The 23,810-nt window shown below is 45.9% G+C and overlaps 1 protein-coding gene across 1 annotated transcript in view; it reads left to right on the top strand.

Moving 5' to 3' along the window:
• The first annotated feature begins 10,387 nt into the window (after nucleotides 1-10,387).
• The window catches only part of LOC106593554 (SMAD family member 6), a 29,779-nt gene continuing 16,356 nt past the window's right edge, over nucleotides 10,388-23,810 (top strand). Inside the window, exons 1-3 of the mRNA XM_082969744.1 lie at nucleotides 10,388-11,963; nucleotides 13,274-13,330; nucleotides 14,206-14,292. Coding sequence (XP_082825870.1) covers nucleotides 11,180-11,963; nucleotides 13,274-13,330; nucleotides 14,206-14,292 — 928 coding nt within the window. The 5' untranslated portion in view covers nucleotides 10,388-11,179. The remainder of the gene's footprint in view (nucleotides 11,964-13,273; nucleotides 13,331-14,205; nucleotides 14,293-23,810) is intronic.

The raw sequence follows: 23,810 nt of genomic DNA, 5'->3' as shown, positions 1-23,810 counted from the left end.
TTTCAGTCTCTTGATCCCAGCTTTGATGCACCTGTACTGTCCTCGCCCTTCTGGATGGTAGCGGGGTGAACAGGCCATGGCTCAGGTGGTTGATTGATGTCTTTGATGATCTTTTTGGACTTCCTGTGACATCGGGTGCTGTATGTGTCCTGGAGGGCAGGCAGTGTGCCCCCAGTGATGCGCTGGGCAGACCGCACCACCCTCTGGAGAGCCAAGCGGTTGCGGGCGGTGAAGTTTCCAAACCAGGTGGCGATACAGCCCGACAGGATGCTCTCAATTGTGCATCTGTAAAAGTTTGTGAGGGTCTTAGGGGCCAAGCCAAATTTCTTCAGCCTCCTGAGGTTGAAGAGACGCTGATGCGCCTTCTTCACTACACTGTCTGTGTGGGTGGACCATTTCAGATTGTCAGTGATGTGTACGCCGATGAACTTGAAGCTTTTCACCTTATCCACTGTGGTCCCGATGTGGATAGGGGTGTGCTCCCTCTGCTGTTTCCTGAAGTCCACAATCAGCTCCTTCGTTTTTGTTGACATTGAGGGAGAGGTTATTTTCCTGGCACCACTTCACCAGGGCCCTCACCTCCTCCCTGTAGGCTGTCTCGTCATTGTTGGTAATCAGGCCTACTACTGTTGTGTCATCTGCAAACTTGATGTTTGAGTTGGAGACGTGTGTGACCATGCAGTCATGGGTGAACAGGGAGTACAGGAGGGGGCTGAGCACGCACCTTTGTGTGGCCCCTGTGTTGAGGATCAGCGAAGAGGAGGTGTTTTTTCCTACCATCACCACCTGGGGGCGGCCCGTCAGGAAGTCCAGGACCCAGTTGCACAGGGCGGGGTTCAGACCCAGGGCCCGAGCTTAATGATGAGCTTGGAGGGTACTATGGTGTTGAATGCTGAGCTGTAGTCTATGAACAGCATTCTTACATAGGTATTCCTCTTGTCCAGATGGGATAGGGCAGTGTGCAGTGCGCAGTGCGATGGCGATTGCATCGTCAGTGGACCTATTGGGGCGGTATGCAAATTGAAGTGGGTCTAGGGTGTCAGGTAAGGTAGAAGTTATATGATCCTTAACAAGCCTCTCAAAGCACTTCATGATGACAGAAGTGAGTGCTACGAGGCTATAGTCATTTAGTTCAGTTATCTTTACTTTCTTGGGTACAGGAAGAATGGTGGACATCTTGAAGCAAGTGGGGACAGCAGAATGGGAAAGGGAGAGATTGAGATTGGCACTGTGTTATCCTCAAAGCGGGGCTGCGTTGGTGCCACTGTGTTATCCTCAAAGCGGGCTGCGTTGGTGGCACTGTGTTATCCTCAAAGCGGGCTGCGTTGGTGGCACTGTGTTATCCTCAAAGCGGGGCTGCGTTGGTGCCACTGTGTTATCCTCAAAGCGGGCTGCGTTGGTGGCACTGTGTTATCCTCAAAGCGGGGCTGCGTTGGTGCCACTGTGTTATCCTCAAAGCGGGCTGCGTTGGTGGCACTGTGTTATCCTCAAAGCGGGCCGCGTTGGTGGCACTGTGTTATCCTCAAAGCGGGCCGCGTTGGTGGCACTGTGTTATCCTCAAAGCGGGCCGCGTTGGTGGCACTGTGTTATCCTCAAAGCGGGCCGCGTTGGTGGCACTGTGTTATCCTCAAAGCGGCTGAAGAAGGTGTTCAGCTTGTCCGGGAGCGAGACGTCGGTCTCCGCGACGAGGCTGGTTTTCTCTTTGTAATCTGTTGATTGTCTGTAGACCCTGACACATACATCTTGTGTCTGAGCCATTGAATTGCGACTCCACTTTGTCTTTGTACTGACGTTTTGCCTGTGTGTGTGTGTGTGTGTGTGTGTGTGTGTGTGTGTGTGTGTGTGTGTGTGTGTGTGTGTGTGTGTGTGTGTGTGTGTGTGTGTGTGTGTGTGTGTGTGTGTGTGTGTGTGTGTGTGCTATTATGACACACAATCTTGTTGTCCCTCATCACTAAAGACTAACCAAATTTGGCTAGTTAGAAGTCAGCATAATTACCTTTTCTGCCCTCGAGGCACTAACTATTTATTGAGCAACATCAGAACGAGGCTTCCATATCAGCTAAAAATGACCATTTAAGCAGGAATCTGGCAGATGTTTTTCATTTCATATCAAATTAGAATAAACTGAACATCCTTTGTTTGTTTGTGTTTTGGTATTTGAAGTGGGATCTTCAGTCTGCGTTGCTTTAAGGGGTCAGCCGTGTGGTGGTTTCAAAACAAATCCATTCTGACAAGGCTGCCTTGATGTCTGACTGGGTCAGCTTCTCAGAAAGTAAGATTTAGATGCCTTTTGCGTTTAGGTAATTTAGGTCATGGTTGGGGATCAAGCGGTTCAGTTCAGGATATACAGCGCATTCAGAAAGTATTCATCCCCCTTGACTTTTTTCAAAAAAAAATTACGTTACACCCTTATTCTAAAATAGATTAAATAAAAAAAATCCTCAGCAATCTACACACAATACCACAAAGTGACAATGCGAAAACAGGTTTTTAGAACTGTTGGCAAAAAATATATATTAAAAAAAAACAGAAATACTTTATTTACATAAGTATTCAGACTCTTTGCTATGAGACTTGAAATTGAGCTCAGATGCATCCTGTTTCCATTGATCATCCTTGAGATGTTTCTACAACTTGATTGGAGTCCACCTGTGGTAAATTCAATTGATTGGACATGATTTGTAAAGGCACACACCTGTCTAAATAAGGTCCTACACTTGACAGCGCATGTCAGAGCAAAAACCAAGCCATGAGGTTGAAGGAATTGTCCGTAGAGCTCCAAGACAGGATTGTGTCGAGGCACGGATCTGGGGAAGGGTACCAAAAAATGTCTGCAGCATTGAAGGTCCCCAAGAACACAGTGGCCTCCATCATTCATTTTATTTAACTAGGCAAGTCAGTTAAGAACCAATTCTTATTTACAATGACAGCCTACCCCGGCCAAACCCTAACCCGGACGAAGCTGGGAAAATTGTGCGGCGCCCCATGGAACTCCCAATCACGACTGGTTGTGATACATCCCAGGATCAAACCAGGGTCTGTAGTGACGCCTCTAGCACTGAAATGCAGTGCCTTATACTGCTGCGCCACTCGGGAGCCCCTTCTTCAATAGAAGAAGTTTGGAACCACCAAGACACTTCCTAGAGCTGACCGCCCAGCCAAACTGAGCAATTGGGGGAGAAGGGTCTTGGTCAGGGAGGTGACCAACAACCTAAAGGTCACTCTGACAGAGCTCCAGAGTTCCTCTGTGGAGATGGAAGAACCTTCCAGAAGGACAACCATCTCTGCAACACTCCACCAATCAGAGCTTTATGATAAAGTGGCCAGACAGAAGCCACTCCTCAGTAAAAGGCACATTACAGCCCGCTTGGAGTTTGCCAAAAGGCACCTAAAGGACTCTCAGACCATGAGAAACAAGATTCTCTGGTCTGATGAAACCAAGATTGAACTCTTTGGCCTGAATGCCAAGCGTCATGTCTGGAGGAAACCTGGTACCATCCCTACGGTGAAGCATGGTGGTGGCAGCATCATGCTGTGGGGATGTTTTTCAGCTGGAGGGACTGGGAAACTAGGCAGGATTAAGGCAAAGATGAACGGAGCAAAGTACAAAGATATCCTTGATGAAAACCTGCTCCAGAACGCTCAGGACCTCAGACTGGGGGCGAAGGTTCAAATTCCAACAGGACAAAGACCCTACGCACACAGCCAAGACAACGCAGGAGTGGCTTCGGGACAAGACTCAATGTCCTTGAGTGGCCCAGCCAAGGCTGGACTTGAACTCGATCGAACATCTCTGGAGAGACCTGAAAATAGCTGTGCAGCGTCGCTCCCCATCAAACCTGACAAAGCTTTATAGGATCTGCAGAGAAGAATGGAAGAAACTCCCCAAATACAGGTCTGCCAAGCTTGTAGCATCATACCCAAGAAGAATCGAGGCTGTAATCGCTGCCAAAGGTGCTTCAACAAAGTGCTGAGTAAAGGGTCTGAATACTTATGTAAATTTGGTATTTCAGTTTTTATTTTTTATAAATTTGCAAACATTTATAAAAACCTGTTTTTGCTTTGTCATTATGGGGTAATGTCTGTAGATTGATTAGGTAAAAAAAACGATTTAATACATTTTAGTGTAAGGCTGTAACGTAACAAAATGTGGAAAAAGTCAAGGGGTCTGAATACTTTCCTAATGCACTGTATCTACTAGGTAATACGGGAAAGTGGCACAAGTTGCCTTGTGGGAGTTTGCTTCTGTAGCCGGAGGGGATTTTAATCTTCCACCTTGAAAGTTTCTGATGCACTCATTCTAATCTAACCACTTGGCTAACCGCTACCAGTCCAGGATACACTCTAATAACAGTCATTCTAATCTAACCACTTGGCGAACGGCTACTAGTCCAGGATGCACTCTAATAACAGTCATTCTAATCTAACCACTTGGCTAACCACTACTAGTCCAGGATACACTCTAATAACAGTCATTCTAATCTAACCACTTGGCGAACGGCTACTAGTCCAGGATACACTCTAATAACAGTCATTCTAATCTAACCACTTGGCTAACGGCTACTAGTCGAGGATACACTCTAATAACAGTCATTCTAATCTAACCACTTGGCTAACCGCTACTAGTCCAGGATACACTCTAATAACAGTCATTCTAATCTAACCACTTGGCTAACCGCTACTAGTCCAGGATACACTCTAATAACAGTCATTCTAATCTAACCACTTGGCTAACCGCTACTAGTCCAGGATACACTGTAATAACAGTCATTCTAATCTAACCACTTGGCTAACCGCTACTAGTCCAGGATACACTCTAATAACAGTCATTCTAATCTAACCACTTGGCTAACGGCTACTAGTCCAGGATACACTGTAATAACAGTCATTCTAATCTAACCACTTGGCTAACGGCTACTAGTCAAGGATACACTCTAATAACAGTCATTCTAATCTAACCACTTGGCTAACCATTACTAGTCCAGGATGCACATGATAGGTTTTCCATTTATCTATTAATTAACAACATGGGTCATCTTGGATGACACGCACACATTTCCTTGTCAAATTGGCTCCCAGAACCCTCCAGATGTTTAGTTATGACCAGTGTGACAACCTGCCTGGTCTCCTAAAACGTCTCCTTGTGTGGAGACCTATTGTTTGTCCTATTTTGCCACAATTCCAAATGGATAATTGCATGACATGCTATAGACCAGGTTTATGATAAATCTTCCTTGTCTTTCCTGTCTCGATGGCGTTTTAAAACACATGCAAGTATGCAGAAGCTCTCTAACAACAGCTATGTTTTCCCTGTCCAGAATTTGATTGAGTTACACTGGGGAACACATTTTGAACAGGTGCCTTGCACACACCCCTTCCCCATACCCCTCAACCCCTTTCCACCTCCACTACCCCAAACTCTCTGATCCTTTGGACGAAACCGGACCCCCGACAGAAAGACTTTAACGTGCCTTTCAGTCCTCCCAGCCCCTTGGTTGAGATGGGGCCGCAAAGAGAGGAAAAACACAGAACTCTACGTACACACAGGGTTATCTATTCTTATTTCAGTCACAAGCAGTTCATGACCTGGCACCAGTGGAGGCTGCTGAGGGGAGGACAGCTCATAATAATGGCTGGAATTACATTTACGTCATTTAGCAGATGCTCTTATCCAGAGCGACTTACAGTAGTGAATGCATACATTTCATGCATTTTTTGTTGTTGTTTTTTTTGTACTGGCCCCCCGTGGGAATCAAACCCACAACCCTGGCATTGCACACACCATGCTGGCGTTGCAAACACCATGCTCTACCAACTGAGCCGCAGGGAAGACGGAATGGAGCGGAATGGAGCGGAATGGAACGGAATGGAGCGGAATGGAACGGAATGGAGCGGATGGAACGGATGGAACAGAATGGAGCGGATGGAACGGAATGGAGCGGATGGAACGGAATGGAACGGAATGGAGCGGATGGAACGGAATGGAGCGGATGGAACGGAATGGAGCGGATGAAACGGAATGGAGCGGATGGAACGGATGGAACGGAATGGAGCGGATGGAACGGAATGGAGCGGAATGGAGCGGATGGAGCGGAATGGAGCGGATGGAACGGAATGGAGCGGAATGGAGCGGAATGGAGCGGATGGAACGGCATCAGTTGTTGATTGTTTCATTTGTATTTTTTTAACCTTTATTTAACTAGGCAAGTCAGTTAAGAACAAATTCTTATTTACAATGACGGCGATACATTTCCACCTATTCCGCTCCAGCCATTACCACGTGCCGGTCCTCCCCAATTAAGGTGCCTCGAACATGGTGCTAATCCTACAGCCTGGTATCTGCCAAACAGCCAACACTCCCAAAAAAGAAGAACTACAACACAGACCTTGAGTCAGTTGTTGTGTTGGTGCAGTCACCATCATGGCTGTTACAATGCCAAAGGAGAAGGTCCTCTTGTCTCTCAATGGATCCATCTGTTCTAGGATCAGTGGTTACCATGTTTTTCATCTGCACTGTTTTGTCTTTCACTTGTCTTCTTTTGTGTGAATAAATAAATATAGGTGTGTGTGTTTGCACTTTTGTCATTGGATTGGAAGTTACAAAGAACTGGGGGGTGTTCAGTAGGAAGACTGTGCAGGAAACAATTACTGTAGTAGGACAATATTATATCCAGATTCTATTTGTACTTCTACAATATGAATGCTCCTTTTTGTTTCACGTTTGGAAAAGTATTATCCTGCTTGTTCCCGCTGCTATACACAACTCTGGTTGACAAATGGTCAGGTTAACAACTGACCTTTGATCAGGGCTTGATTAAGAACATAGCTTTGTCCAACACTGAGCTGATCCTGAGTCAGTGAGTGGACTTTCCAGGACCTTAACTGTATCACCTTTTGATGGTATGGCTGCCCAAAACTGCATGGCTTGACTGCAACGAACAGGCAGAACTTAACGCGCTGCTGCAGGTTACCGCTGGATTTCTTATAAAGCTACAAACGGGAGATTTATTCACCTGCGGGCTAAACTAAGCTTGATTGCAACGTATAACCCACAAGGATAACACATCAGATCAGTTAATCTCTCATTGTTACTGGTCAAGTGATTATCATACCAGACAGCTGGTCTAGACTCTTTACCCCCCCCCCCCCCCCCCCCCCCATCGACATATCAGTAGCATTGGAAACCGCAATGCTGATGAATTTAAAAATACTTATTCGAATACAATAATATGGAAGTAGTAGGCCTACATTTCATTCAATGTTTCACCTTAAATGGTAAAATAATATAATATATGCCATTCTAAATAACTTTATAGACTACATTTTCATTTGATTAAACAAGTTGCCAATAGATTATATAACTCAATCACTATTTACTTACACATTTTAAATGTGCACTTTCCAGGGATATTTGACCACCGATCTCAATAATGGATGACCATATCAGTCAATGTTATTTTAAAGACAATTGTATTTCATGGATTAGGCATAAATTGGAAACGAATGAAATAGGAAAAGTAGGCTAAACCATCAACAATTCGTTTTCAACCTCTGATTGGTTCAGCCATTCCTGTGGTGGAAATGACCTACCTCTGGTTGGTTCAACCATTCCTATGGGGGAAATGACTTACCTATGATTGGTTCAGCCATTCCTGTGGTGGAAATGAGTTACCTCTGGTTGGTTCAGCCATTCCTGTGGGGGAAATGAATGAGGAAAGAATGGAGTTTTGGGATAAAGGTGAAAATAAGATCTGAGGTTAACACAGGATTAGGAGTTCATATTTTACCTTTATTTAATTAGGCAAGTCAGTTAAGAGCAAATTAAAAACAATGGCTGCCTGCCCCGGCCAAACCCTAATGACACTGGGCCAATTGCACGCCTCCCTATGGGACATCCCAATCACGGCCAGTTGTGATACAGCCTGGAATTGAACCAGAGTCTGTAGTGACACCTCTAGCACTGAGAGGCAGTGCCTTAGACTGCTGTGCCACTCGGGAGCCCCTAAATACTATTATACTTATTAGACAAAACGTGTAAGAAGGGTTCCCCAACTGGTGGCCGAATTTGGCCCGTGGGTGATTTTATTTGGCCCCCAAGTTACCTCAGCAAAATAATATATGTTTATTTTTATTTTTTTATTGTAAAAACACAAGCAAATCAGCTCCAGGTGATTTTAATTTTGGAAATCTGTTCCAAAGTATTCCCACACATAACAGAGATATACTGTATACTGTATGTAGTTGTATACAAATGTAAGCAAGGTTTGAAATTATTATGTTTTAGTCAAATATTATATCTGTTTGGGCTTCTTGCAGTCAATTTGCAGTCTACAAACTATTTGTAATTCCGTTCCAGCCCCCTGACCATCCGCTCCATAAAGAATTGCTCAGCAGGTGGATCTAGTTGATGATCCCTGTATAAGATCTCCTAAACCTGTGTTTACCATAGACCTTATGTTCAGCGTTTATCCCCCCAAAAAACGATCATTTCTCCATAGGCTTTGGCCAACAAGTAATGGTGGAGTTAGTGCCTACAAAAAGTCACCATTACTATTGCTCTCTATGTTGGTTGCAAGTGAGTTAAGCTGTGCAGGTGATTTTAGCGTGTATTGATGGTTCAATGAGAAATCAGCTGGCCATAATCTGGTGGCTTTCCATGGTTGCAATTGGCCCCACGAGTCTTGCCAATGACTTTTAGGATGTGTGAACTAGTTACCCTCTACTGTCCTCTAAAAAGTTAAGGAGTTAAACGGTACAAAATTTGAAATTATGACGTTTCATGCTCTTAGAATGTTTCATAAACTACTCTTAGAAAAAAAGGTGCTATCTAGAACCTAAAATGGTTATTTGGCTGTCCCCATAGGAGAACCCTTTGAAGAACCCTATTTGGTTTGAGGTTGAACAATTTTAAGACCTGGAAGTATGTAAAACCAATCAGAGGTTGGGTATTCCTGAATGTTTGCTGCAAGACGACTCTGAACTATATCAATATATAATGGGGCGGCTATGCCATCTTAACTGCTACTCTGAACTATATCAATATATAATGGGGCGGCTATGCCATCTTAACTGCTACTCTGAACTATATCAATATATAATGGGGCGGCTATGCCATCTTAACTGCTACTCTGAACTATATCAATATATAATGGGGCGGCTATGCCATCTTAACTGCTACTCTGAACTATATCAATATATAATGGGGCGGGGCTATGCCATCTTAACTGCTACTCTGAACTATATCAATATATAATGGGGCGGGGCTATGGCTTCTTAACTGCTACTCTGAACTATATCAATATATAATGGGGCGGCTATGCCATCTTAACTGCTACTCTGAACTATATCAATATATAATGGGGCGGGGCTATGGCTTCTTAAATGCTACTCTGAGCTATATCAATATATAATGGGGCGGGGCTATGGCTTCTTAACTGCTACTCTGAACTATATCAATATATAATGGGGCGGGGCTATGCCATCTTAACTGCTACTCTGAACTATATCAATATATAATGGGGCGGGGCTATGGCTTCTTAACTGCTACTCTGAACTATATCAATATATAATGGGGCGGCTATGCCATCTTAACTGCTACTCTGAACTATATCAATATATAATGGGGCGGGGCTATGGCTTCTTAAATGCTACTCTGAACTATATCAATATATAATGGGGCGGGGCTATGGCTTCTTAAATGCTACTCTGAGCTATATCAATATATAATGGGAAGCTATGCCTTCTTAACTGCACTTGAAAAGGCATTAACCCTTTAATGAATGAAAAGTGAAATACTTGAATCAAAGCAATAGAAATTATGATAATAGCCTAATTATAACAATGATGATAATGATAGTGATAATAATAATAACAACATAAAAATAGTTGCGTAGTAATACGGCCCTTGTTGATTATTATGATGATTATACATATTATTGTGTTGTTTATAACTTATAAATCAATAATGTCATTTTGCATGTGTAATAAATAAGGTCATCATGACAAAACAGGAAGTAAAATATCGACCTACAGGGCACACACTGCCAGTATCTGCTGGCTTCTAAATGACACAAATTCAAGAGAAAATCACTCTGTGCAGATTGTGCTCTTCTAGAATGAAAATCAGAAATAATTCCGATTCCATACAGTATTTTACTGAATGGGTGTTTTTCTGTCATTAAGTATTAAGTGTTTCCCTGAGATAAATGTGTGCATTGATGTTTCGGTAGGTTAGTAAACATGTTCAGTGTGATATAAAGTTCGTGGGAAGAGTTGAAAGTTTGAGAGAAGAAAGGTGGATGTTGCGCCTTTAAGAGTTAAGAAACTTGAAACCATGTTTGCGCAACAATCAGTGCGGCTCACAGCCGCCAAAGTGTCTAGACTGGCACATGATGGGAATCAACCAATGGCTCCAGAGCTTTCCTGGGGCCCCCGTGTGTGTACGGGCGAGTGTATCCGAAAAGAATAGCAGTGAGTGAGACTGGCAGCAAAGTAATTCAAGTTTTCCTTTAAACCACTCCTGAGTCTTGAATCGGAGTAGCTACATCTGCATCCGTATGTTTGAGCAGCATAAAAACTCAATCTAAACTTTTTATTTCGGGGTTGCAAACGGATTATTCTACACTACGGTGGAAAATAACATTGGAATCTGAATGCGGCAAGGATTATTTGGGATTATTTCGTGGTGAAGCAACTCCATCGATGTGCCGTCAGAAGGATTCTAAAGCGAAGGATTTAACCAAGGGTGCTCAAAGTCCAAGAAAAAACGAACTATGTTGCTGTCGTTTCATGTGGTAGCTATAGCCTAGTTATTGGAGGAATAATGAATTGCTGCTCGGAAGATAGTCTTGGGGAATTGTGTAGCCTCTGTAAAGACAAACGTTTTCATTGAGTTGGTAGACTATATGGTTGTAGGATATAACAGACCAGTAAATGCATGTACGTCGCATTCTGTTTAGCTGTGTAATCCCGTTACATTTGACTTTGTTTAATGCAACATACAAGCGTAAATTACATTCTAATGCTGCGAGTTAGTCATAAATCTACGACCCCCGGCTGCGCATGTAGTGCGCGCCGTTTACAAAACATTAATGTTGTGCGGAGACCATAAATCAATGTGGAATCCTCACAGACCTGGACGGGAACAATACGACACATCCAAAACGGTCTAAATTGTCGTATGTTCAGGTCGAAACGCTCAGGTCTTATACGGCGACTCTGGAGAAGCCGTTTAGTCCCAGACAGAGACGGGGGAGATGGGAGAAGCAAACGAGGCGAGGAGTTTCTGGACGGTTCGTGTGGCAGTAACCCAGAAAAAAATCCCAAAACGGAGCTCGGGTCGGTGACCCGTGCCTCGCCATCTCTGGGAACTTTCGACGAAGTGTGCAACACAGACCTCACGGACAGCGCAGAGTCGGCGCCGGGGGACAATTCGGACCATGGTCAGGGGGATGCCATGTGTGTCCCCGTCCCTCATCACCGAGGCTCTCAGCCAGAACACGAGAATGACAGTAGAACGGTTACTTGCTGTTTGTTTCGAGACAGGGACCCTAGACCTCGGAGCCCCGTCTTGACCCGGGGTATTCGAACCTCTAGTCCCCGCGATGGCGGTATCCTCACGGGACGGGAGGGGAATAATGGCTCGGTGGTCGAGCAAGAACTCAAGAACGTTACCTATGCTCTTTTGAAAAGACTCAAGGAGAAACCGCTGGATGCCTTGTTGGAGGCGGTGGGGTCGAAAGGACGGATGCCCAGTGACTGTGTTCTGGTACCCCAGACGGAGCTGCATTTAGGTGGCCACTCGACATCTCCCCCATTTCTGCTCTGTAAACTTTACCGATGGACTGACCTGCACCACTCGACTCAACTCAAAGCGCTGTGCCACTGTCAAAGCTTCCGGGCATTGGACAGCAGCGAAGCGGTGTGCTGTAACCCCTATCACTACAGTCTCTTGTGTGGGCCAGGTAGGACAACTGAGATTGGTTACAATCACACACTTTTAACCCATTCTACACAAATCAAATCTGCATAAATTGAAAGGGTCTATTTTTTAGATAGGTTTGCGCACAAGTGCGCATAGTGAAGCTACACTTATAGATGCTTTTCAAACGTGATAACCAAGCACTGCGTGCCAATGCTCAAAGAGCGATGGCCAAAAGGCAGGCCCACATTCTACCTGAAGTCTGGAGGATGGTGAAAGATGGGACTCATTACAAGGCCAGGCTGCGCTAAAGGTGTCCACCGTATGTGAGGTGAAATTAAAACGTGTTCACAGTCACAAAGCCAATTAATAATCACTTAGGGTTATACTTCTCTGCGATTAAGTGAGACATACTTGGACCCTTGAAGTTTTGTTGATGCGCATTGTTGTAAATATTTGGTTGCTTAGCCAATGCGCGGGAGTTAACATTTTCTAGCGAATTGTATGATTACAGCAACTGAATTCCAACTGTAGGAAGTGTAGCTAGCATACTATCCCTCAAAAACAACACTGAACACACAGAGCTAGAGGGAAAGGGAGAGCTTGACTTATAATGTATTTGCAGCAAATATTTTCTCTGCTAAGCACACATTCCTCTATTTCAATGTTTTAGTTCATGATATCGATTCTATTCATTTGTTTAGCTTTTACGTTATCCATTTGAAGATCGCTGTGAAGTAGCGCTATGAAAGGCTCTTTTTCCTTCCCTAGGAGGTCCCCCTCTTGCTATTTAGGTGAAGGAGTGGTGATAATATACAGTTTGCATACTGCTGGCGCCAGACTGACTAGCTGGGTATCTCACTGACTGAGTACTCCAGCAATTACTGCCTCCACTCTTAAAGAACCCGCAGCCATTATATCCACTCCGTTCCCATGGCCTGTTTCTTTGTCCCAGACAACTATTTCGACAGTTCACCATTAGCTTTCTTGGTTTTATGTATGGAAAATGCCCGTCTTTTGTGTTCTTTATTTATAGCCGTTTAAATAGGACCTGAAAACATGTTTTATATGTGATGTAATTACGTTTTTAGTTATGAACCACTGGAAGTGCTTATTCAACAGAGTTGTTAATGTCTCATCTTTTATTCTATATTCTGTCTGAAGAATTGTATGTTGATCTGCCCATTCACCCATCAACCTCTTCTTTTTTACAGACATATGCAGATTGTTTTCTGTGTTTTCCCAGTAATCCATGTTACTTATTATTTCATATAGTAACAGATTATGCTCTGATACCTAACTATGTACTTCTACGCTGTACCAAGCATCTAACACACATATTTTGTATTTCAGAATCACCACCACCCCCCTACTCACGACTATCTCCCTCAGATGAACACAAGCCACTGGGTAAGTCAGGCAGCAACAGTCATGCTCCCCCTCAGCAACAGTAAGCCACAGAGATATCTGCTAAGCTCACAAGGGGTTTCACTGTAATGGAGTTTTGGTAGCATTTTACTTCCCAGCACAGTTTTGTTCGTCTTTTAAAGTAATTCTATATTTGTTAATATAACATTTATATAGTTGTGAAAAACGAAAAGTAATTACATCTTGTTCCCACTTCATCCAGGCTGTATCACAACCGGCCGCGTTTGGGAGTCCCATAGTGCGGCGCACAATTGGCCCAGCGTAGGCCGTCATTGCAAATAAGAATTTGTTCTTAACTGACTTGCCTAGTTAAATAAAGGTTAAATAAAAATATATACCATGGGCTTCCAAGTGGTGCAGTGGTCTAAGACACTGCATCTCAGTGCAGGAGGTGTCACTACAGTCCCTGGTTTGATTCCAGGCTGTTTCACATCTGGCCATGATTGGGAGTCTCATAGGGCGGCGCACATTTTTCACAGCATCGTCCAGGTTTGCCGGGGTAGGCCGTCATTGTAAATAAGAATTTGCTCTTAAGTGACTTGCCTAGTTAAATAAACGTAAAAAAATCTAATCTAAGTTATACCCCTTATTTTCTGTGCTGGAAAATGAAGTGTTACCGCAGCTGGAATGTAGGGTCTTTTACCTCAAAGTTAGTCATGTGCCAGTACATCATTCCTGCTATCTCCTGCTTCAAATTCATTTTGTATTCTCCTCACACCTCTCTTTGAGGAACATGGCGTCATAGTAGGACCACAACACAACGCTCTCTGGACAGTAGTTAACGCCGAAGTCTATGGTTACAATGGTTTCCATGGAGCTCCGGATTTCACTCCCCTGTCATGTTCTGTCCTTTGCAGAACTATCAGATTCAACACTTTCAACACTGTCGTACACTGAAACTGTGGCCCCCCACTCCCCTGACGTCACGCCAAGACTCTTCTCAGGTGAGACGCTACTGTCAACCAGCTTCCATGCTCCAGACTTATTACCACGGAATGATAGGCCAACATTAGCATTGGGGGCTATTGATTTAGCATTCAGTCCATTGATAGAAAGAGTGACATAGTTTAACACAAAATACACTTATTTCATTCCTTTATTGTTGTTTGGGATGGGGTTGTATTGTTGGTTAATATAATGTTGGAATACAGTAGAAGATTATATGAATTGTACTAGTTTGGTTTATGCTGTGCTGTGCACTGTTTTTTGTGGAGTTCACTTCTAACCAATCAACCAATCATTCTGATCTGCTAGGGAAGCAGTGTGTTACTGATAGAGAGATCTGCTAGGGAAGCATTGTGTTACTGATAGAGAGATCTGCTAGGGAAGCAGTGTGTTACTGATAGAGAGATCTGCTAGGGAAGCAGTGTGTTACTGATAGAGAGATCTGCTAGGGAAGCAGTGTGTTACTGATAGAGAGATCTGCTAGGGAAGCAGTGTGTTACTGATAGAGAGATCTGCTAGGGAAGCATTGTGTTACTGATAGAGAGATCTGCTAGGGAAGCAGTGTGTTACTGATAGAGAGATCTGCTAGGGAAGCATTGTGTTACTGATAGAGAGATCTGCTAGGGAAGCAGTGTGTTACTGATAGAGAGATCTGCTAGGGAAGCAGTGTGTTACTGATAGAGAGATCTGCTAGGGAAGCAGTGTGTTACTGATAGAGAGATCTGCTAGGGAAGCAGTGTGTTACTGATAGAGAGATCTGCTAGGGAAGCAGTGTGTTACTGATAGAGAGATCTGCTAGGGAAGCAGTGTGTTACTGATAGAGAGATCTGCTAGGGAAGCATTGTGTTACTGATAGAGAGATCTGCTAGGGAAGCATTGTGTTACTGATAGAGAGATCTGCTAGGGAAGCAGTGTGTTACTGATAGAGAGATCTGCTAGGGAAGCAGTGTGTTACTGATAGAGAGATCTGCTAGGGAAGCAGTGTGTTACTGATAGAGAGATCTGCTAGGGAAGCATTGTGTTACTGATAGAGAGATCTGCTAGGGAAGCAGTGTGTTACTGATAGAGAGATCTGCTAGGGAAGCATTGTGTTACTGATAGAGAGATCTGCTAGGGAAGCATTGTGTTACTGATAGAGAGATATGCTAGGGAAGCAGTGTGTTACTGATAGAGAGATCTGCTAGGGAAGCAGTGTGTTACTGATAGAGAGATCTGCTAGGGAAGCAGTGTGTTACTGATAGAGAGATCTGCTAGGGAAGCATTGTGTTACTGATAGAGAGATCTGCTAGGGAAGCAGTGTGTTACTGATAGAGAGATCTGCTAGGGAAGCAGTGTGTTACTGATAGAGAGATCTGCTAGGGGTATGAGTACATCTGCCATGCATTAATCATGTTTGTATTCAGATGAAATCCTGTTGAAGACAGCTTAGCTGTCCAAACTTGGGTTAAATAAATAATCGTATCGGGGCCATTAGAGTGCTGCTGCTTTTCCTTTCATTTTCTACTGTGTTCATTAGGCTCCAAATGGAAGAAACTAGACTGAAACAGGGAGGGACTGACTGAAATTGACCAATAAAAAATTATTGTTTCAGGTTTACCATCGCAAAACATTTTGCTACGGTGTGCCTGCCCTGAAAGAAAACAACCCAGTTCTTATTAGTATGAGCACGCTAAAGGTAAAGAGGAGTATAGAACACTGGAGTAGGGCCCCCCCTAAAGGTAAAGAGGAGTATAGAACACTGGAGTAGGGCCCCCCTAAAGGTAAAGAGAAGTATAGAACACTGGAGTAGGGCCCCCCCCCCCAAAGGTAAAGAGGAGTATAGAACACTGGAGTAGGGCCCCCCTAAAGGTAATGAGGAGTATAGAACACTGGAGTAGGACCCCCTCCCAAAGTTAAAGAGGAGTATAGAACACTGGAGTAGCCCCCCCCCCCCTAAAGGTAAAGAGGAGTATAGAACACTGGAGTAGGGCCCCCCCTAAAGGTAAAGAGGAGTAGATAACACTGGAGTAGCCCCCCCCCCCCCCCCCCCTAAAGGTAAAGAGGAGTTTAGAACACTGGAGTAGGGCCCCCCCTAAAGGTAAAGAGGACTATAGAACACTGGAGTAGGGCCCCCCCCCTAAAGGTAAAGAGGAGTTTAGAACACTGGAGTAGGGCCCCCCCTAAAGGTAAAGAGGAGTATAGAACACTGGAGTAGGACCCCCCCCCCCCAAAGGTAAAGAGGAGTATAGAACACTGGAGTAGCCCCCCCCCCCCCCCCTACAGGTAAAGTGGAGTATAGAACACTGGAGTAGGGCCCCCCCCCCCCCCAAAAGTAAAGAGGAGTATAGAACACTGGAGTAGGACCCCCCCCCCCCCCCCAAAGGTAAAGAGGAGTATAGAACACTGGAGTAGCCCCCCCCCCCCCCCCCCCCCTACAGGTAAAGTGGAGTATAGAACACTGGAGTAGGACCCCCCCCCAAAAGTAAAGAGGAGTATAGAACACTGGAGTAGCCCCCCCCCCCCCAAAGGTAAAGAGGAGTTTAGAACATTAGAACACTGGAGTAGGGCCCCCCCTAAAGGTAAAGAGGAGTATAGAACACTGGAGTAGGGCCCCCCCCCCTAAAGGTAAAGTGGAGTATAGAACACTGGTGTAGGGCCCCCTCCCCCTGGAGGTAAAGAGGAGTAGATAACACGGGAGTAAGGCCCCCCCCTAAAGGTAAAGTGGAGTATAGAACACTGGAGTAGGGCCCCCCCTCCCCCTAAAGGTAAAGAGGGGTATAGAACATGGGAGTAGATAACACTGCAGTAGGGCCACCCCCTAAAGGTAAAGAGGAGTAGATAACACTGGAGTAGGGCCACCCCCTGAAGGTAAAGAGGAGTATAGAACACTGGAGTAGGGCCCCCCTAAAGGTAAAGAGGAGTATAGAACACTGGAGTAGGACCCCCTCCCAAAGTTAAAGAGGAGTATAGAACACTGGAGTAGGCCCCCCCCTAAAGGTAAAGAGGAGTTTAGAACACTGGAGTAGGAACCCCCCCCCCCCCCCCCCTAAAGGTAAAGAGGAGTTTAGAACACTGGAGAAGGGCCCCCCCCTAAAGGTAAAGAGGAGTTTAGAACACTGGAGTAGGGCCCCCCCTAAAGGTAAAGAGGAGTATAGAACACTGGAGTAGGACCCCCTCCCAAAAGTAAAGAGGAGTATAGAACACTGGAGTAGCCCCCCCCCCCTAAAGGTAAAGAGGAGTATAGAACACTGGAGTAGGACCCCCCCCCCAAAGGTAAAGAGGAGTATAGAACACTGGAGTAGCCCCCCCCCCCCCCCCCCTACAGGTAAAGTGGAGTATAGAACACTGGAGTAGGGCCCCCCCCCCCCCCAAAAGTAAAGAGGAGTATAGAACACTGGAGTAGGCCCCCCCCCCCCCTACAGGTAAAGTGGAGTATAGAACACTGGAGTAGGACCCCCCCCCCCCAAAGGTAAAGAGGAGTATAGAACACTGGAGTAGCCCCCCCCCCCCTACAGGTAAAGTGGAGTATAGAACACTGGAGTAGGACCCCCCCCCAAAAGTAAAGAGGAGTATAGAACACTGGAGTAGCCCCCCCCCCCCCAAAGGTAAAGAGGAGTTTAGAACACTGGAGTAGGGCCCCCCCTAAAGGTAAAGAGGAGTATAGAACACTGGAGTAGGGCCCCCCCCCCCTAAAGGTAAAGTGGAGTATAGAACACTGGTGTAGGGCCCCCTCCCCCTGGAGGTAAAGAGGAGTAGATAACACGGGAGTAAGGCCCCCCCCTAAAGCTAAAGTGGAGTATAGAACACTGGAGTAGGGCCCCCCCTCCCCCTAAAGGTAAAGAGGGGTATAGAACATGGGAGTAGATAACACTGCAGTAGGGCCACCCCCTAAAGGTAAAGAGGAGTAGATAACACTGGAGTAGGGACACCCCCTGAAGGTAAAGAGGAGTATAGAACACTGGAGTAGGGCCCCCCCTAAAGGTAAAGAGGAGTATAGAACACTGGAGTAGGACCCCCTCCCAAAGTTAAAGAGGAGTATAGAACACTGGAGTAGGCCCCCCCCTAAAGGTAAAGAGGAGTTTAGAACACTGGAGTAGGAACCCCCCCCTATAGGTAAAGAGGAGTTTAGAACACTGGAGAAGGGCCCCCCCCTAAAGGTAAAGAGGAGTTTAGAACACTGGAGTAGGGCTCCCCCTAAAGGTAAAGAGGAGTATAGAACACTGGAGTAGGACCCCCCCCCCCCAAAAGTAAAGAGGAGTATAGAACACTGGAGTAGCCCCCCCCCCCCCTAAAGGTAAAGAGGAGTTTTGAACACTGGAGTAGGGCCCCCCCTAAAGGTAAAGAGGAGTATAGAACACTGGAGTAGGGCCCCCCCCCAAAGGAAAAGAGGAGTATAGTACACTGGAGTAGGGCCCCCCCCCCCTAAAGGTAAAGAGGAGTATAGAACATGGGAGTAATCCCCCCTCCCCCTAGAGGTAAAGAGGAGTAGATAACACAGGAGTAGGGCCCCCCCCTAAAGGTAAAGAGGAGTATAGAACACTGGAGTAGCCCCCCCCCCCTCCCCCCAAAGGTAAAGAGGAGTATAGAACACTAGAGTAAGGGCCCCCCCCCCCCAAAGGTAAAGTGGAGTATAGAACACTGGAGTAGGGCCCCCCCCCCCTCACCCTAAAGGTAAAGAGGAGTATAGAACATGGGAGTAGCCCCCCCCCCAAAGGTAAAGGGGAGTAGATAACACTGGAGTAGGGCCACCCCCTAAAGGTAAAGAGGAGTAGATAACACTGGAGTAGGGCCACCCCCCCTAAAGGTAAAGAGGAGTAGATAACACTGGAGTAGGGCCACCCCCCCTAAAGGTAAAGAGGAGTAGATAACACTGGAGTAGGGCCACCCCCTAAAGGTAAAGAGGAGTAGATAACACTGGAGTAGGGCCACCCCCCTAAAGGTAAAGAGGAGTAGATAACACGGGAGTAGGGCCACCCCCCCTAAAGGTAAAGAGGAGTAGATAACACTGGAGTAGGGCCACCCCCTAAAGGTAAAGAGGAGTAGATAACACTGGAGTAGGGCCACCCCCTAAAGGTAAAGAGGAGTAGATAACACTGGAGTAGGGCCACCCCCCTCCCATAAAGGTAAAGAGGAGTATAGAGTGCAAGTATCAACACGCTATGAGCCATAAATCAGGGTCAATGCGGACAAGGAGCATGGGGGCTGGAAAGTGGAAACCCAATTCCCAGAATGCCTTGTTTATGAGGTGGGGTTGCTTGTTATTTATTGGCCTTCCAGTTGTCGACCACTATACATGTATTCATGGACATGCTCATGTTATTGACAAATAAAGTAACTCCAGGTGATAACGAAATAATGTTTTACTGTTGTTCGGATAACTGCAACATTATTTATACTGAATTTAAAGCAATTTTGGTCTCAACTTGTGCTATGGGAGGGATTGTCGTTGTAAGATTTGATCACAGTTACCTCAGGATTGTGTTAATCCAGTTTTGAGCAGTAACCCTGACTTAGATAGAACCATGTTGGTGACCTAGTCTGCTGTCAATACTAGACCTGGACCACATATTGCTTTTCACTGACACATCATCAGCGACCAGAGAAGCACTCACAACATAAGCAGCTTAGCTTCTTGTTGCCATGTATGGAAATGAGGTCCAGATGAGGAGACCTAACACCAGGGGCCTCTGGAATACTTCCATCATCATTTTACTCTTACCCACAAATGTTTTTCAAAAGTCAATGCAACCAGTAACATAGTATGCTATGAATAGCATATTTCTGAAATTAATTTCACTCGAGTTCGCCCACGTTTCATCACCTACCTATGTGGATTATGTTATCGGGCATCAGTTCACCTCCAAACTAGAAAGGGTTAACAGTTAGTCTTGAGTATGGCAGCCCAAACACACACCCCTAGCCTAAGGTATATTGGCCCCCCATCTGTATGTTTGCATAAATGGGCAAACTCTGCAGTTAATTAAGTTATTATGTTGTGCTTTACTCCCTCTGTTGAAAGCCTATTAAGACAACCAAAGACTGGGCCGCATAAAGCTCCTATTGTGAAAGTCTGATGGAGGGGGTCTCCCACAATCTAGATACCACAGCAATGTAGCTAGGTTCTCTCCCTCTCTCTCCCACTCCCTCTCTCCCCGTCCCCCTCTCCCACTCCCACTCCCTCTCTCTCCTCGTCCCCCTCTCCCACTCTCTCTCCATCTCCCACTCCCTCTCTCTCCTCGTCCCCCTCTCCCACTCTCTCCCCATCTCCCACTCCCTCTCTCTCCCCATCCCCCTCTCCCACTCCCTCTCTCTCTTCCCTCAAATCCCTCCATTCCTCTGGGTAATTGAGCAGTGGAAGGGGGTTGGCATTTTGGAAAGCAGAGTGGAGCAGAGCTCTGGTAAGAGGGGCTTTGGGGGGCTGGCTGAAGCAGGAAACAGTCCCCTCTGGTTGAAACTCGAGTCCTGTTTGTTTACGCTGGGGGTCCTTGTAGTGCGGAGAGAGACCGCAGACTCACTCCATCAAACTCCCCTGCCCAGCTCGTGGGGTGTTGAAAGGTGAACTAGCGTTATGTCCAACCTATCTTGAGCCGACTGTTTGTTCATAGCTAATCAAAACAGCCCTGAAAGCCCCGCCATGAGCCTCCATAGTCATTCAGTCAGTTAGTGTGTTGTGTGTCGTTCCCAAACTCTTTACTCCCCAAATGTTTCGTTCTCTTGTTACTGTTTACAGGAATCATGGCACATTCCCTAGCTACTGTTGGTTCTACAAACTCCAACATCTTTAGCTTCTGAATCTGCTGAAAGTGGAGTTTTGGGGGAGAGGTTAACATTTCTGATTCAAAGTGAGTGCATTCAGTCCTGTCAATCCACAATGTTGATGTTGGTTGTAATTTGTAGCAGGCACACAGAGCCAGTGACCCAGAGATAACTAAGGGAGGGCTTCTCCTATTGTTGGCCAGGAGAGTTGAGTGGAAATGGAAAGATCAATTTACCAAAGGTCGTCTGTGTGGTCCCTTCACTGCCCCGCCCCCAGGCTGGATAAAATGACAGGAGGGGGGAATAAGGAAGGAGTGTAGCAGGCACATACAAATGTTTTCATACCTCAACGTTTAAAGGTCAAATGAAATCAACCTATTCATAACTTTTTTTAAATTCAGCCTCAGTTTAGTTTATCTGTATGGATTAGATTATTGTGAAATAATTTGTCTTTATACTTTGCAAATGATCAGTTTGACTACATTCACAAAAGGTTGTGATTTAAAGTGGAAAAAAAGAATGAAAGCATTTGGTTGGATATTCTATAATCTCCTCTCTTTATTCATCTTAAAACAGTTGTGTTGCTTTGAAAGCCTTGCAGCAGGCAGGGTGTGGTGCATACATTCTGCACAGACCTTTATCATTCCATCAGTTAACGTAACCTGAAAACAGACGCCAAAATGTCCCTTGCTTTACAAATGGAAATGTCAACTGGAAGCTTTTAGGTCTTTTAGGGGTCCAGCTAGCGAGCTAGCTATCTCCACCTTTGGTCTAAGGTCTGTAAATAACACAGGGTAAACCGTGTGTCACAGGCCTGTTTGTCGTTAAGGCCTCATTCATGGGAAAGCCAGGGCAATGCCTTGTGTGAGACGCTCAGGAATGTCTGTCTGACTGACTTGGTGGAGATAACATCGGCGCTGAGGACTCTCATAGGGGTTCTACCAGGACACAGGCTAACTCAGCACTCTACACAAGAACACTATCAAGGAAGAGATCTATTAAACTTGATGTGGAGACTAGAGACATAAGCAGAGCATACCAGCTCAACCCTTTTTCCTACCCAAGGTAATGGGGGACCATGTAAGATCAGGCAGATTATCAGGGTAGGACCGTTTGATGTTGATTCACGAAGGTAACTATATTTGTTGCGTGTTGTTTCTTCAAAGTGTGAGAGCATAAAGGAGATATTCCACTGCTGGTGATATTGCATTGAGAGATAACTTGTGTCAAACTGACTGAATTGGCTTCCTCTCCTTGCCGCCTCTCTATATGATCCACTGATCTACACAAAGCCCAGATAGTTCAAGGTAATTATGCAGCATGAGCTTCCCGTACTGCTCTGACCTATCCTGGATCCTATCCTGGATCCTATCCTGGATCCTATCCTAGATCCAAGCTAGATGCTTTACAGTAATGAGACTGGGTATGGGTTGCACTCTAGTCTTGAGGTTAGGTGAGTGGACCCACTTCCTCTTTGCCCACCCTCCCAAATCATATTTTTTGCGGCTTGTTGGTTTAAGCGGTGCGAGGAGGAATCAGTCAAACAACATCCTGCTTCAGAGCCCCTGTCTGCGCTTGTAGCCGCGCCAGGCCATGAATTGGCCCTTTGACTGTGGGGGCACGGCACTGGAATGCTGGGAAGAGAAGAGGGGGGCCGGAGTGTTTCAGAAACAAGGAGAGGAGGGTGGGGAGAGAGGGGGAGGAGGGTGGGGAGAGAGGGGAGAGGAGGGTGGGGAGAGAGGGGGAGGAGGGTGGGGAGAGAGGGGGAGGAGGGTGGGAGAGAGGGGGGAGGAGGGTGGGGAGAGAGGGGGAGGAGGCGAGAGGGGGAGGAGGGTGGGAGAGAGGGGGAGGAGGGTGGGGAGAGAGGGGGAGGAGGGTGGGGAGAGAGGGGGAGGAGGGTGGGAGAGAGTTACAGGTGATACGTGTTCGAACGTATCACCGTCAGGACGAGGTTTTGTAGAAATCCGTGTGTGTGTTTTCTATGCTGTGACTGACGCGCTAAATTCTCAGCCACATTGCCAGCCACACCAGGGGTGCACAATTCAAGTCTTTAAAGCCCATAGTCTGATTTTAGCTGCCACTCAATGGATCCATACCTGAACTTCCTGGTATCAATTCATCTCTGATTAGAAGTCAAAGATGAAAATGTACTACTACATACTAAAACCAGCATACTACAGGGTCTGGGACCCTCTAGGGCCTGATTTGTTCAAGGGCCCCTGGTCCCTACAGAAACATTATTCTTCCTATCTCAGGGTTCTCTGTTTGACCTGAAGCGATAGCGTTGTCCCCTTGACCTGAAGCGATAGCGTTGTCCCTTTGACCTGAAGGTATAGCAGTGTCCTTTGTCCTGAAACGATAGCATTGTCCCTTTGACCTGAAAGATAGCGTTGTCCCTTTGACCTGAAAGATAGCGTTGTCCCCTTGACCTGAAGGTATAGCGTTGTCCCTTTGACCTGAAAGATAGCGTTGTCCCCTTGACCTGAAGGTATAGCGTTGTCCCTTTGACCTGAAGGGATAGTGTTGTCCCTTTGACCTGAAGCGATAGCGTTGTCCCTTTGACCTGAAGGGATAGCGGGGTCCCTTTGACCTGAAGGTATAGCGTTGTCCCTTTGACCTGAAGGTATAGCGTTGTCCCTTTGACCTGAAGGGATAGCGTTGTCCCTTTGACCTGAAAGATAGCGTTGTCCCTTTGACCTGAAGCGATAGCGTTGTCCCTTTGACCTGAAGGGATAGCGTTGTCCCTTTGACCTGAAAGATAGCGTTGTCCCTTTGACCTGAA

This window comes from Salmo salar, chromosome 26 (assembly GCF_965601325.2).
Source record: "Salmo salar chromosome 26, fSalSal1, whole genome shotgun sequence".
Lineage (NCBI taxonomy): Eukaryota > Metazoa > Chordata > Actinopteri > Salmoniformes > Salmonidae > Salmo > Salmo salar.
Note: the sequence above shows the minus strand (reverse complement) of the source record. Positions and strands in the feature narration are given on the sequence as shown.